General features: G+C 36.4%; 1 protein-coding gene across 6 annotated transcripts in view; it reads right to left on the bottom strand.

The window, feature by feature from the left end:
- The window catches only part of HMCN1 (hemicentin 1), a 529,724-nt gene that overhangs the window by 73,472 nt on the left and 440,863 nt on the right, over positions 1-15,389 (bottom strand). For all 6 annotated transcript variants that reach the window (XM_068541417.1, XM_068541420.1, XM_068541418.1 and 3 more), the window contains 7 exons: positions 12,964-13,177; positions 11,693-11,827; positions 11,091-11,281; positions 9,438-9,519; positions 4,108-4,377; positions 3,364-3,534; positions 3,060-3,230 (listed from right to left, as the gene is read on the bottom strand). In XM_068541417.1, coding sequence (XP_068397518.1) covers positions 3,060-3,230; positions 3,364-3,534; positions 4,108-4,377; positions 9,438-9,519; positions 11,091-11,281; positions 11,693-11,827; positions 12,964-13,177 — 1,234 coding nt within the window. The remainder of the gene's footprint in view (positions 1-3,059; positions 3,231-3,363; positions 3,535-4,107; positions 4,378-9,437; positions 9,520-11,090; positions 11,282-11,692; positions 11,828-12,963; positions 13,178-15,389) is intronic.

Genomic DNA, 15,389 nt, shown 5'->3' with positions numbered 1-15,389 from the left:
CATCTGCAATTTTTGTGGTGCGAAACACTCCCACTATGGTCAATATCTACCTACTAATATGATGTCACTAAACTCTCAGTGGGAAGAGACACATGCTCTCAGTGGCAAGATCCAGAACACCACTGACAATATGCCAAAATCACAGCTAAATTCAATCAATATAGAGGCTGGGAGATAACCAAAGAAAGTCTGAAGAACAGTAAGCCAATAGAAGAGTGAGCCAAACAGCAGTAAGCCAATAGTTACTCAACATGAAGAGAAAAAAAAATCCTGACTTTTGTTTTATGACATTTACTAATATCATTTACCTTTTCATTATATAGACATTAGATATCATAGCTGACAAACTGTACAAAGATTGCTCTAATCCAGTATTTCTGGTTCTTTTTGCTTTGATGTATTATTCTATTATAATTAGATTTCTAATTTTTCAAGATTAAAAAAACTTGGCTTTTGGTTTATTTTAAGATTTCATAACACTTATTTAATTTTTGTAATGTAATAGAAGTTCTGAACTGCAAATCAAGATACCCAGGATCTAAGCAAATTGGCTTGGGAATCAGACAGACCTGGGTTCAAATCCTTAATTCATTTTTTAGTAGGTATGTAACCTCAATGAATTAATTATCATATACTTTCTGAATCTTAGTTTCCTTTTCTGTACAATAGAATGCAATATCCAATGCAGAGGGTAACTATCTCATTTTTGTTTGTCAATATCCCTTTTTTAGACCATCTCAGCTAAGGTGGCTCTCCCAGTTATGCTCTATCACTTCAACTCTTTGAGTTTGTCCTGTATGCTTATCAATATCTGAATGATATTCTAATTCCAGCAGTTAGAATGGTGCTCAATAAGTATCTGTTGGATGAATGAATGATTAAAAGCATGAATTAATGAATGAACAGCCACTCTTCTATTCCATATGATTTCGTTCAGGCTGTCAAACAAGAAACCCTGCCCCTCTTGATACACAGTGGGCAAGTAGCCCAAGCTGGCTCTCAGAGCAGTATTCTTCTCCTGGACTCCCTGAGTTCAGAGGTGAGCCTGGGACCCAAACAAAATCAAAAAGAGGGTTCTTTCTCAGAGGCTGATACAAATTATGAGAGAGAGAGAGGAACTTTTTTCCTCTGAGGCCTTAGATTATAAGGCCGCTGTGAGCCAGCTGCCGGAAGTCCTATTTCCCACCACGTGGAAAGAGTTTAATGGAGAATAAAGCCAAAGAAAAGAAAGCAGAGATGAGAGATGGAAAACATGCTAGTGAAAACATGCTAGTAAAAACATTAGCCAAATCCCTGGATTCAATCATACCTGAAAGTAGAATTTTCTATGTAAGCTTAGTATTTAAGTTTGATTTCTGTCACTTTAACCTGAAAGAGCCCTAATATACCACACCCAGTATATTCACTGTAAGAATATTTGCCCCAAACAGTTTTGCCACCAACTAATTGGCTGTAAGGCAATTTTGCTGTGAAAGATAAAACAACGATCGACAGGTTTGACAGTTTGGTTTCAACTAGTTGACAGTGGTTTCATTTCTCCATTGACTCAGTGCTCCCATTTTTATATTATATACATCTTAGGCCTCATAATGGTCGTTACAGTGACGAGCAGATGTGAGGGTCTTAAAATAGTGGATGATAACAGCTCTGTATAATGACTTGATAGAAAATACGGTGATAAGAAAACTTACTGGAAATGTGAAATAAGAGAGTATAAAGCCAGATCGCATACTATGCTAAAATGATAATATATCGGTTTGCAAATCCTTTGGTGAGCACACCACCCCTCTCACCTGTCAAAAGCAAAAGTTTACCAAGCTATGGCAAATATAAAAGGGGTGGCTAGTAATTCATAACGGTCTTCAAGACCATTAATTATCGATTCTTTAGCTAATTCAGATACTACAGATTGCTCTCTAAGCTGTCTTTATCAAATCTATCCCACAATATTAGAAGTTGGAGGCAAAAGAATCAACCTCCTCTTATCCCCGCAAAAGGAAACGGTTACATGCTTCCCGGTAAGTTTCTTGAAAATGGTGAAAATCTTTGCTATTTGATAGTGGAGAACATTATGTAGCCAGAATTTTGGTATTTGGGACAGAATCTGGCTTAGATGATTTGGTGAAATATAAGGACTGAGAATGTGATGGAACATTTAAATGTAGTCCAGATATGTATGACCAGTTATATATGTTACATATATTGATAAGAAATAGCAGTGTCCCTCGTCTGTTCACTTTAAGTTCAGGGATATCTGAAAAGACTTACAGCAGATTTTTTGTATATCAAAAAGAACTTATGTCCAACATAAGATCCTGAATCCTTAATGATAAACTTTGAGAAAGGAAGTATCATCGTTTTCTAAGACATACCCCAATACAACTATAACATGAATTTACACACATTTTAAATGTATTCAAATATTTTCTGTATTTTCATTTTTCATGACAAAATGTTTTAAAAATTTTGTTTTTAATTTTTCATCTTAATTATATCCTTTTAAATGTCCCTCTTTTATTTTATTTTATCTTTTACAGCAAAATTGTCTTATGGTCTGTTTAGTTGTGCAGCAAAACTGCCTGCAGCAAAGATTCTTACAGTGAAGATACCTAGAACCCTAAAATACCTATGTTGTAGTGCTGTTTCACAAAGTCAAAAAAACATGTAGATAAAGTACTGAGCATGGTTCCTAGCACATGACAGGTATTTAACCTCTCTAGGCTTCATTTATTTCATGTGAAAATGAATGACTGGATTAGCTGTTATCTAAGGTCCTCATAATCTCTAAAATTCCATTAATTTGATTAAATGTACATGATTAAAAATACACCACAGTTTAGAGCCTTTTATCATGTTCAGTTATATCAGGTATTTGATGTAACACTGATTAATGTCATACCTTCACAAATTCATCCATGAGACAGGACTAAGAACACAGAAAATGAATACGTTCAAGGGTTGAGGCCATAATATCTCTTCACAATAAAGAAGAAAAGGTAATTATAACTCCTTTGTAGGAGTTAGAAAGATGCAAGTTTTGCTTATTGGTGGATTCTCACCTGGGCAAGGTCTAATGTTGCACATGATTATTTCCACAGCATTCCCTTCACATGGCTGCCCACCATGTTGAGCTGATGGATTATTGCAAGTTCTGGTCCTGGTTCGGTTGCCATGTCCACAGCTCCTTGTGCATTCTTCCCAAGGGCTCCACTCTGACCAGTTACCATCCACTATCCAAAGGTGACACATTACACCATTAGATATATTTCAGTTGAATGAACTAATAGTGAGACAAGCCATAGTTAGGGAACAGAAATGAGTATCTACTGAACACGTGCCCGTCCGGTGAATAAAGAGGTTTACCTGGACACAGCTTATGTTGACAGCTCCGCATTTCTGAATCCGATCCCTGGCAAGGCTTCCCACCATTGGCTGAAGAGGGGTTGTTGCACACACGACTCCTCTTTTGGATGCCTTTTCCACAGGTGACACTGCAGGATCTCCAGGTTGACCACTGGGAAAAGCCACCATGAACTGCAAGTAAAACATTGTACTTGGTCTCTGTTTTTGTAAGTAAAAAAACTGTAAGTCAGATTTCATTTAAGATATGCACTGCATCTAGCACTGAATCTATGAAGGCTGAGAGATTGCTTATGGAAGCTCTTCTTTACTGTAAAATTAAAACCTAAGCATGAGAGAAGAACTTCAAACTGTTAACTAGAGTTTCTTCGCAGCTCCAGTCCTGACTCATCAGGACATGGCTGTTGAAAGAGTCAGCGGCCAAGAAATTTATATGCTATTTACCTTTTGGAAGGAAGTCATTCTTTAAAGCAAAAATATGCATTGAGTTTTGAGAATAAATTTAACCTAGTTTTGAATACAAAATTCAGTTCGGGATTTTGAATTATTAACTTGGTATTCTGCAGCTCTCATCTGTATTGTTTCAGTCCCTTCAGTTTGTGATGTGATTTTTGTCCTAGCCCTATAATCTAGAAGTATCTTCAAGGTAGAGGAGACTTGGGCTAAGATGCTTAATGATTTTTATGATTTGGATCACTCCAGGTGCTGTTTAACATGAATATCCCAGGGTGAACGAATCACACTCACCCTGGACGATGACAGGCACTCGGACAAGGACAGAACCCATCAAGTTTCGGGCAACACATTCATATTCGGATGTATCTTCTTTCCGAGCAGCGGTGATATATAATGAGTTGTTGGACAACACATTAATTCGCTCATCCCAGGGGATAGAGTGCCCTTGACGGGACCATGTAATGGTTGGATGAGGCTCTCCAGTTGCCTGACAATTCAAGACGACTTTGCCACCAGCATTAATAATAGTTTCTATTGGCTCAAGAGTGATAACAGGAGGACCTATGGAAAAAAGCACATAGTATTTCTTAGCTTTTGTGGAATTATATGAACATTTTAAGCCATAGTATATAGTAACATTATTTTGAAAAAAAATTAGGCTGATTTTTTAATACACTGTAGCTTCTCAACTATTAAGGTTGTAATGGCTATTGATAGAATGTTTTATTTAGTAAATGGCAAAAATTTAAAATCCCCAAGCAGTCTAGCCTAGAGCATGGGCTCTACAGTCATGCTGTTCTGTATTCAAATTTTGTCTCTGCTCTTTACTACCTTTTTGAATCACTGTGTCCTTAAAAATGGTCCCTAGTTCACAGGATCTTGTTTGACTCGACTAAGATGATGTAAGCACTGCTCTTCAACAAAGTAAGCACACAATATTATTAGTACTATTGTTATTGTTAACAAGGTAAGCACACAATATTATTAGTACTGTTGTTGTTATTATCATTGCTTTTGTCTGTGTTTTACATGGTGAACATTCAATTCTTTCCCTTACATTATTTTTGAGGTAAGGAGTCATTATCAACTCATTCTTTCACCAGTGGTCATCATTCTTTAATAAACATATATTAAGAAACTACTTTTTGCCAGGCACTGTGCTAGATGCTGAGGACACAGATATAATTTCTAGTCTCAAGGAGCTAACAGTCCACTTATAAGACAGACAAATAACCCATTATTAAGCTGTGCTATAATATACCTGCAGAATTTGGTAATAGAATAGGTAGAATAGAATTTAGTATACAATAGGTAAATGTGTGGTAATCTGGGAGCATAAACAATAGTGACTCAATAGATCATACAAAAGCATGTCACTGGAAATGAAGAGGAAAAGGAAAATATTCAAGAATTATTAAGAAGGTGGGAGTGATAGAACTTAGCCATTGAATGGTATGGCATAAAGGAAGGAATTGATGACTACTACAAAACTATTGGTTTTGATTTGGGCAATATAGTATATCTTTGGGCAATCCAGTAGAACATAGGAGAAAGAACAGATTTGTTGGGAGGGAGTAAGGAATGATAATTTGCATCCATGTAGAACTGCTGAGCTTGAGATATGTGTAGGACATTCAAATGGAGATGTCTAGACCACAGTTGGATATTCATATCCAGAGCTCAGAATAGAGATATGGGCTAGAAATATAGATTTGTGAGTCTTTCATGAGCGGATAAGATTGCTTCAGAAGTGAGTCTAAAATTAGAGGAAGAGATCCAAAGACATAAACTATTACAACATCATTATTTAAGAAATGGACAGAAAAATGAGCCTGTAATTGAGTTTCTTCCTTGAAGAAACTCAGCAGAAAATGGTATCCTGGCAACCAAAGGGAGTTTCAAGAAGGAGGAAGAGGTTAACAGTATCTATACTGGATGATAGCTGTTCAAATAAAGTTGTTGGAAAGAATGTAAAAGGAGCTGCAAAAACCTGCTGACAGAATGTTTATCTTTATACTGGTCTACAGTGTCAGGATAGAATATGAAAGACTTCATGGAGAAGAAGCTTGGACTGGATTTTTAAAAAGGAGTAAGATTACATATAGCAGAAAGAAGGCTCCCTGGAGAGAAGGAAATAGCATAGAGATGGGTTTAGTTTTGAAAGGATGATTCACCCAGGAGAGCAGTAGCATGCAGGTTTTAAACATTTGGTTAAAATCTTATAAGAAAATCAGAAGGGTTTATGTTTGAATAGGTAAGCAAAGGGGAGTGTGCTTATTCTTGATAGAGTATGTCGGGATGACAGTGGTGTTTTAGTGAGACTGAATTGAATGGTGGAATGATTTGCTCAGTGAGAGTTAATGCAATCATATAATTCAAGGCAGTGGCTGCACATTATAGACCAGGAAATGTATCTGGAATGATGGAACATAAAACAAAAATAGAAGTAAAATGTGTTTTATTGTGATATTACTATGCTAGTATTTTATGTAAAGGTACCACTGACATGTTGTCTTTTACAAAAGTAATTATTTCATATGAGGTTTGAATCCCTCAGTGAGTGTTATTAATGTATTATTCATATATATGCCCACATCATCCTATACAATTGCCTTCTTACTTGATGTTTACATTAACATCACTCCAGGAACTTTCAGGGCTGGTGCTTTTCCTTCTCTCCCAGTGTTCAGATTACATTATGTATTCAATAAACTGTTGCTGAATAAAGTAAATGCCTCAGACTAATCACGCAACACTAAATAACAACATAATAATATGAACAGACAAGTTCATTTATTCATTATGGTCAAAGAAAGTGTTAAATAAAACTTAGAATCTTTTTTTTTTTTTTAATTTATTTATTTATTTTTGGCTGTGTTTGTTGGGTCTTTGTTGCTGCGTGCGGGCTTTCTCTAGTTGCAGCGAGGGGGTCTACTCTTCATTGCGGTGCGTGGGCTTCTCATTGCAGTGGCTTCTCTTGTGGTGGAGCATGGGCTCTAGGCACGTGGGCTTCAGTAGTTGTGGCTCGTGAGCTCTAGAGTGCACACTCAGTAGTGGTGGCGTACGGGGCTTAGTTGCTCCGCAGCATGTGGGATCTTCCCAGACCGGGGATCGAACCCGTGTCCCCTGCATTGGCAGGCGGATTCTTATCCAGTGCGCCACCAGGGAAGTCCCTAAAACTTAGAATCTTAATTTAGATTCCACATTTGAACATTTCCAACTGCACATAAGGCTATAAATTAATTCAACAAGAAGATTCCATATGTACATCTTTCAAAGTTGAATTAATTCTATATCAGTCACATAATGATCAGTTAAATACGAGCATTTTATCTAAATGAAGACATTACTTCTGGTGCTTTATCTTAATTTTAAACAAATTATATTTTTGGCTTTTTTATATCCCTCATTTATTACAATGAATTTATTGTCAGTATGTAGATGAGCTAATCTAATCTAATGCAGCTTTTCTTAAACTGTCAGTGGAACACTCTTCCAGGAGAGATTAATCATGAGATGACCTACCTACACTCACCCAACAAAGGGGTGAGGAAGGTTTCATGGAAATAACATTTTTGGGGGGAAATGTAGAATATTATATTTTCCTCTTGTTGAGTTATAACTAACTCACATCTGCATATTAACATTTCTGGAAATATCTGCAGTAAAGAAATTGGTGCACCTAAGCAGGGCTTGGCATATAGTAGGTGCTCTTCATATATTATTTAATAAATGAATAAACTTTGTTTAATCTATTTTTTTCTCAGACTTATTTGATCATGGCACTCTACTTTTTTCCTAATGACATCCCACAAAGTTATCATTTGGTAGATATGTATTTTAATAAAACATTGTCTTAGCAAGACATACAAACAACCTGAGTGTCTCTCAATGGATGAATGGATAAAGAAAATATGGTATATATATATTACATATATGGTATATATAATATAGTCTATTCTATTTTGTATACACACACAAACACACACACAGACACACACGAATATTATTCAGCCGTGAAAACAAGGGAATCCTGCCGTTTGTGACAGCATGGATGGACCTGGACAGCATTATGTTAAGTGAAATAAGCCAGACAAAAAAGAGACAAATCGTCTGTGGTAAATCACTTACATGTAGAATCTTAAAAAAAAAAAAAAAAAGTCAAACTCAGAAACAGAGAATAGGGGCTGAAGGGTGGGGGATATGGGGAGATACTGGTCAAAACATACAAACTTTCGATTATAGGACGAATAAATTCTGAGGATCTAATATACAGCATGGTGACTACAGTTAGTAGTACCATACTGAAATTTGCTAAGTGAATGGATCTTAAATATTCTCACCAAAAAACCCACAAAAAACAAACCAAAAACAATGACTGTGTGAGGTGACGAATGTGTTAATTAACTTGATTGTGGTAATCATCTTATAATGTACATGTATATCAAATCATCACTGTACACTTTAAATATACATAGTGGTTTTGTTTAACATCTTTATTGGAGTATAATTGCTTTACAGTGGTGTGTTAGTTTCTGCTTTAGAACAAAGTGAATCAGTTATACATATACATATGTCCCCATATCTCTTCCCTCTTGCATCTCCCTCCCTCCCACCCTCCCTATCCCTCCCCTCTAGGTGGTCACAAAGCACAGAGCTGATCTCCCTGTGCTATGCGGCTGCTTCCCACTAGCTATCTATTTTACATTTGGTAGTATATATAAGTCCATGCCACTCTCTCACTTCGTCCCAGCTTACCCTTCCCGCTCCCCGTGTCCTCAAGTCTTCTCTACATCTGCGTCCTTTAAATATACGTAGTTTTATTTGCCAATTATACCTCAATAAAGCTGGTGGGGGGGAACCACTGTCTCAAATATCTGTTAAATATCTATTCAGTGTTAAAGTTTTAGAGAACAGTAGTTTGGCAAACAGCTGTTAGTAAATGCTAGCCTACAGCATCTTTCAATAGTGAATAAAGAAAATGTAAATAAATTCATCCCATTAATTACTGAGGCTATTCACAAAATAAGCTGATTTCCTTAAATTCTCAACCTAATGACATTGTTCTCGGGTCAGCCCCTGAAGTGGTTCTGGGGACTGTCCAGGGAGCCACTGGAGTCTTTCACGTTTTTCTAATTATGAAAACCTGTCTTCCAGTGGTTTATACTGAGGGATTTCATCATGAGCATGATAATCCTGCCCAGAACACATAGTTGTTTCACGGCAGATCGACAGCAATTGAGCTGCAGCACTCTTGAGTTCATTTACGTTAGTCTTTATTTTCAACACTTATTTTTAAAGTGCCAGAAAAATATCTTTGTAAGTTCATTACAACAACTGTGAGGAGCTATACGAAGGGTACTCGACTGAATATATTGCAAACAACACAAAAAGCTCTGCTACCAAGCAACTGCAAGCGTGAGCTGCATGTGTTAGATAAAATATATTGCAAAATTATATCAGTCTTATGCTTGGTAACAGCTGCTCCATCAGCAGCAGAAAAGTAAGTTAAGACAGACTCTGAAAGCTACCATTAATGTACTTGCTAGAAAGTTAAACGAACAACTAAATGGACACTTCTTAAAACAAGTGTTTAATTAGAGTTTGATTAAGCAGCTTACTCTGCAGAGTCAGACTCATGCTGCGCTCCACCACCCCAGCTTCATTGGTAGCTACACATTTATAGTCACCGGCATCTTCGTTCTACGGAAATAAGCAGTGTTTTAGAAAAATATGTGCCTATAGAACAGCGCAAATCACTTTTTATTACCCTGATGCTTGTTTATATGCAATTTTTTTTGAGACGGTATTTCAATGGAAATAGAAAAACTTACATATATTTAACCACATAAACAGATTTTTTTTTTTCTAAAGAAAAGAAGAGAAAGAAATTCCTAGCTTAAATTTTTTCTGAACAGCCTATCATTGCTCTCAGGGGACGATAACTGGCAGGAAACCTAAGCAGAAAATCACATTTTTTACGATCATTTATCCAAAATTATCTTATTAAAGAAAAATGCCAACACTATTCTTATAGATATCTTAAAAAGCATTACATAATCAGAACAAATCAACAAATATCTAGTTCTTTCTTATGGGGGTTATTAAAAAAAAAACATTAAGCTTAGCCTCCATTTAGAAAGCTTGAAATGTAGGAAAGAAAGTGAGAAACTAATTTACTAATGATGACAAATCACAGAATGCAAGTCACAAATTTATACGTATATGGTATAGAAAATAAGGACCACATGAGTTTAGATTTGATGACTAATTAGAGACAGATTTTGCTAAGGTCTTGTGAACAGAAGAATTCTGGTCTTGTTAATAGAAAGAGTAAGTCAGTTAAGGGGAACTGAATTGAAGGAAGTGGAGGAGGGTGGGAGGAGAGAGACAGATGTTGATTTAGATGATTATTCGGGGTATCAATGCATTATCCAAATAGAGATTTCTAGTGGGAAACTGTAAATGGAACTTGAAAGAGTTTCAGGGTTGAAGGTACAGGGTTAGGAATCTGAAATTGTATGGTGGAAAATAATTAGTATTAATATTGATATTAGGAGAAGTACCAAGGACTTCAGAAGTAGTAATGTTTGTGTAGAGGAGAAGGAGGGTAAAGCAGTAATGAAGAAGCCTGAGACTCATTAGTGTAGCTAGAGGTAGAAATCATCTCAAAATTGAAGGGACAATCAATAACATCTAAGGTTGAAATAAAGCCGAGGAGAAGAAAAGACTGAGAGTGGCCCATTGGAGCAGGTGATAGGATAGTATATACTAATTAATTAATTCAACAGTAGGTTAACAAATTACCCTCATTTAGTCTAGTTAAGAATTTTTCAGATAAAATATCTCATTCACTTGACCCCCAAATTAGAATAACTTAAAGTACTAATCACTGTCTGAATTACTGAAGCTTTTGGAAAGCCTAATATAGGTATCGACTTGGTGATGAAATCTAACATTTATTTGTAATTTACAATGTTGTAATTCTTCAATTTCCGCATTCTAAAACAGATCTGAGGAAGTTATCTACTGATGTTGAACAATAGGTCAACGATGGAGAACCAAGCAGCAAAATTATTTTATTGCTTGTACTTCTTTGAAGGGCTAAACATCATCCATTTGAACCACTGTTTCAGTTTTTTAAAAGAACCCATTGATTCAGATTTTATGATTAAAATAGGAATGCATGAGAAACTTTTCCCATCCATGGCACCTGTAGAGAGGCATTGATTGTGACAGTTAAAGTGCATACTGACAATTCCAGTGTGACTTACTATAGTGCCATAAATGGCCAGGGAGCCGTTTCCAAGTTGCCGAATTCTGTGGCTAATTTCAATATCCACCCCTCTTCTGCTCCACTGGATAGTTGGGGCGGGATCACCTTTCACCTCACAATTCAGGATTGCATTACCACCAAGTGGTTCAATCCAGTTAGAAGGGTAATCACCTTTGAAGACTGGAGGTTCTGGGGAAATAACAAAAGATGAGTATAAGAAAAAGGAAGCTCCAATAATTTCTTTGTGATTTTGATCTATTTAAAAGATAATTTAGTGAAGAGGGGAAAAGCCACTTTGGAGCCCCATGAATCTTCCAGAATTAATTGCTCATGCTAATCAATGAGATAATTTTGTCCATTTCAATAACCTAAGTGGATGATTCCATTTTGTGCCAAATGATCTGTTTACATACTGCTTACCTACTTTTGAGTTGAATGTTCATAATTTTTTTTTAACGTCATGAATTTGCATAACTGTGAAATAAGACTAAATGGATTAATAAACTGAAGTTATATTGTATTATTATACAATAAGGAGACAAAACACAAACCATTCATCATAAATAAATTACAAATTAAAAATAGAACACTTTTATCTACCTTTCACATAAACAAATCCAATTGCCTTCACAAAACCAACGCTGTTCTCTGCAGTGCACACATAAGTACCCGAATCTTCTTTTGACATCCTTTCAATAACAAGTTCACTGTGTCCATTTACACTGTCAAAGTGGGCTGAAGGAAACAAGGTAGAGAGCAACATAAATGCCTCTCAGTGACCTAGGAAAATAATCACTACAGCTCAGTATTTTGCAGGTTAGATTTATGAATTGGTCAGCAATTGAACCAAAGAGTTCTCATTATGACATTGGAGGAGAGAGCCTTTTCCAGGGATTTCTTCCTGAGCTATTTGCTGTGTCTCTAGACACTTGTTTGAAGAATGAAAAACGGCAGAAGGAACAGGAGGAGAGAATGAAAACAAACATCTTTTAAAATTAATTTTCGATTTGAAGTACACCTTTCATCTCAAAGGATTGCCTAAAGCTGGCTCACAGTCTCTCTGGGTTTCAAAAAATCTTTCAGAAATATGACATTTTCCATTTCATTTCTCTCACACCACTTTTCCTCCAAAACAATTTACATCAAAATATAATTCAACTGACCTGGCAGCTCAGAGGGGAAGTCATGAAAATATACGCTAGTTAGGTAATAAATAATGACAACAAGATTAAATTTGTAATAATTTGAACTTCTCCATAAGTGATGATGATATAAATATTTACAAAGGTATTTACAATACTTGGAATAGAGTATAAGATAAACATGCTAATCCTAAAATAATCAATACTAAATAAGGTTTTGATTAGACCAGCCAATATCTAATTATGTTAAGTATGTTTACCTTGCATGTTCTCTCTCATTCAAATTATCTTTTAAAGTTTCATACTGCTGAATATTATGGAAAATTAAGCTTTAAAAATTTTAATAGCTAAGTTAGTACTACACCTTCAGAAAAGAGTACTGATTAAGTTTTTTAGAGTTTATTTTTCCTTAGTAAGGTATACTATTATTGTTAAGGTGATACAGTTGGTGAATTCTAGTGATTAACATAAATCTTTATAGCAGAGAAAACTCAAGCTTATTACTAATTTTCCAGCAAGGCATTTGTGAATGCAGTACTTCAGAACTCAATTTTGGGATGCAACAATTTCTCTTTACAGACAATATCTTTATGCTGGTCATAAAGTCTAACAAATAGAGACACTTGTCCTCCCAAGGGTGAGGGCTCCTGGGCTTTAAAACAAAAAAGGAGATTGGTTTTGAGTTCTCTATGGTTGTACTATTCACTTCTTAAGAATTAAATTACCAACCTGGGATAATATTGTTATTGAAGGTCCATGTTAACTTGGGCAATGGAATACCAGTTGCTTTACAGTTTAATCGTAGCTGTTCTCCTTTATTTAATGACACATCTCCAGGAAGTTCCGTGAAAGTGGGGAGGACATGCACAGTCAGGCTGACGGTGTGTGTGTCTTCACCTGCAGCATTCTTAGCAATGCAGGTATAGGTGCCAGAATCCTCTGGCTTAAAGAAAGAAAAATCATAGGGCTTAAAATTACATAATCTTACATTCTACTGCATATAATACATAAAGTTGCATAGCTTGGTCCCCAAAGGAGCACTCTTCTTTAAAGCCAGTTTAAATTTCCATCTTGTAGTCTGAACCATCTGGCTAGCTTTTAAATAACATAATTTAAAATGTATAAGAATTTAAACAAAAGCCCATACCTTATAGAACTACAGAATTTATAATAATAAGATCTCAGAAAACTTTAGATTATAAAGTTTATTAAACATCAATTGCTGTACTGCAATGTACAAATAAAGAGCAAATAGTCCCAAAGGCTGTTAGAATCTTGACAGCATAGTTGGCTCTCTGGGTAATGTGGCACCAAAGTCCACCAAAATGATCAAAGGAAATGGCAAGAGTAAGGGCAATAACACCTGCAGTTCCAAAATTTCACTTGCTAAATCCAGCTCTTGGCACTGACTTTATTAGATGTATTGGCAGTATTTGACACAATTCTGGCTTCCTTCGTTTTAAAACCATGTCTCCACTTGGCTTCCAGGATACCCCATTCCCCTAGTTTCCTTCCTACTTCACTGGTTGCTCCTTTTCCATCTCCTTTTGCTGGCTTCCCCTCCACATTAATGTCTTTATGTTGGTATGTGAAAGGGCTCAGTCTTAGTCCTCTTTTCTTCTGTATCTGCACTCACCTCTTTGGTGATCTCATCCAGTCTTATGGCTTTAAATATCATCTATCTATTGATGAGTACCAGGATCTCCAGCCCAGATCTTTCTTCCAAATTCCAACTACATTGAACTTTTCATTCCAACTCTCTGCTTAGATGTCTAAAAGACATCTCAAACTCATGTCCAAAACTGAACTCCCCATTTCCCCTTCTGGTTCTATCTGCAGCCTTCACACCATCTCAGTTGATGGTTACTTTGTTCTTCCAGTTGTTCATGCCTTTGTTCTCAGACATTTGAGTTATCCTTTATTCTTTTCTTTTTCAGACTCTACTTGCAATCTAGCTAGGAAATCCTAGCTTCAAAGTATGTGCAAAATCCAATCACTTCTCACCCCTTCTCTGCTAATGTTCAGCTTTTTAAAATTACTTTTTATTGGAGTATGGTTGCTTTACAATTCTGTGTTAGCCTCAACTGCACAACAAAGTGAATCCGCCATATGCATACAGATATCCCTTCCCTTTTGGACTTCCCTCCCATTTAGGTTACCACAGTGCACTAGGTGAGTTCCCTGTGCTGTACAGCATGTTCCCATCAGTTGTCCATTTTACACATAGTATCTGGATAAAGAAGATGTGGTACATATATACAACGGAATATTACTCAGCCATAAAAATGAATGAAATTGGGTCAGAGATATGGATTGGCCTAATGTTCAGCTTTGAGTTCTATAATCTCTCCTCTGTCTCCAGACCATCTTCCCAACTGGTCTTTTCTGTTTCTATTCTGGCCTCCTTACCATGTATTCTCATGGAATAGGAGGAGGAGGAAGAGGAGCAGGGGGAAGGGGGAGGAGGAGCCAATGCAATATTGCAAAAACATAAGCAGACAACATTGTTCCCCTGCTCAAAACCTGTAATGGATTCTGATTTTACTCAGAGTAAAATGCAAAATTGTTATGACCTACCAGACACTACATGTATCTGGCCTTCATTTTTCTCTGACTTCTTTCTCCCTCTTTTCATTCTTTTTCTTCTTTGCTTTCACTGGCCTCCTGTTTCTCAAATACATCAGACATGTTCCTACCTTACATTCTTGCGTTCTTTGCACCCACCTTAATTTCTTTGCCCCCAAAATCTGGGGAAGGAGCATCCCAGTTTTCTCTGCCTGGGATGCTCCTCTTCCAGATATTTGCTTAGCTAACTCACTTCCTTCAAATTTTGCTCAAAATGTCTCCTTCCCAAAGGACATTTACTCTGACTATGCTATTTAAAAACGTAACCTGTACTCCTCCAAATTCTGATCCCCTTTTCCCTGCTCTTCTTTTATTTTTCATACCAGTTGTTTTCTTTTGGCAACTGGTATGAAACAATACATTGTTTATTTTTGTTTGTTATTGTCTATCTCCCTCCTCTAGAAATAAACTCCACGAGCGCAAGGATCTTTGATTCTTTTGTTCCCTGATGTATTTATTCCCAGTTCCTAAATCAGTGTTGATCACGGAGAAGGTACTCAATAAATATTTGTTGAATTAATGACTGAATG

The sequence above is a fragment of the Eschrichtius robustus genome, chromosome 3 (genome assembly GCF_028021215.1).
Source record: "Eschrichtius robustus isolate mEscRob2 chromosome 3, mEscRob2.pri, whole genome shotgun sequence".
NCBI lineage: Eukaryota > Metazoa > Chordata > Mammalia > Artiodactyla > Eschrichtiidae > Eschrichtius > Eschrichtius robustus.
Note: the sequence above shows the minus strand (reverse complement) of the source record. Positions and strands in the feature narration are given on the sequence as shown.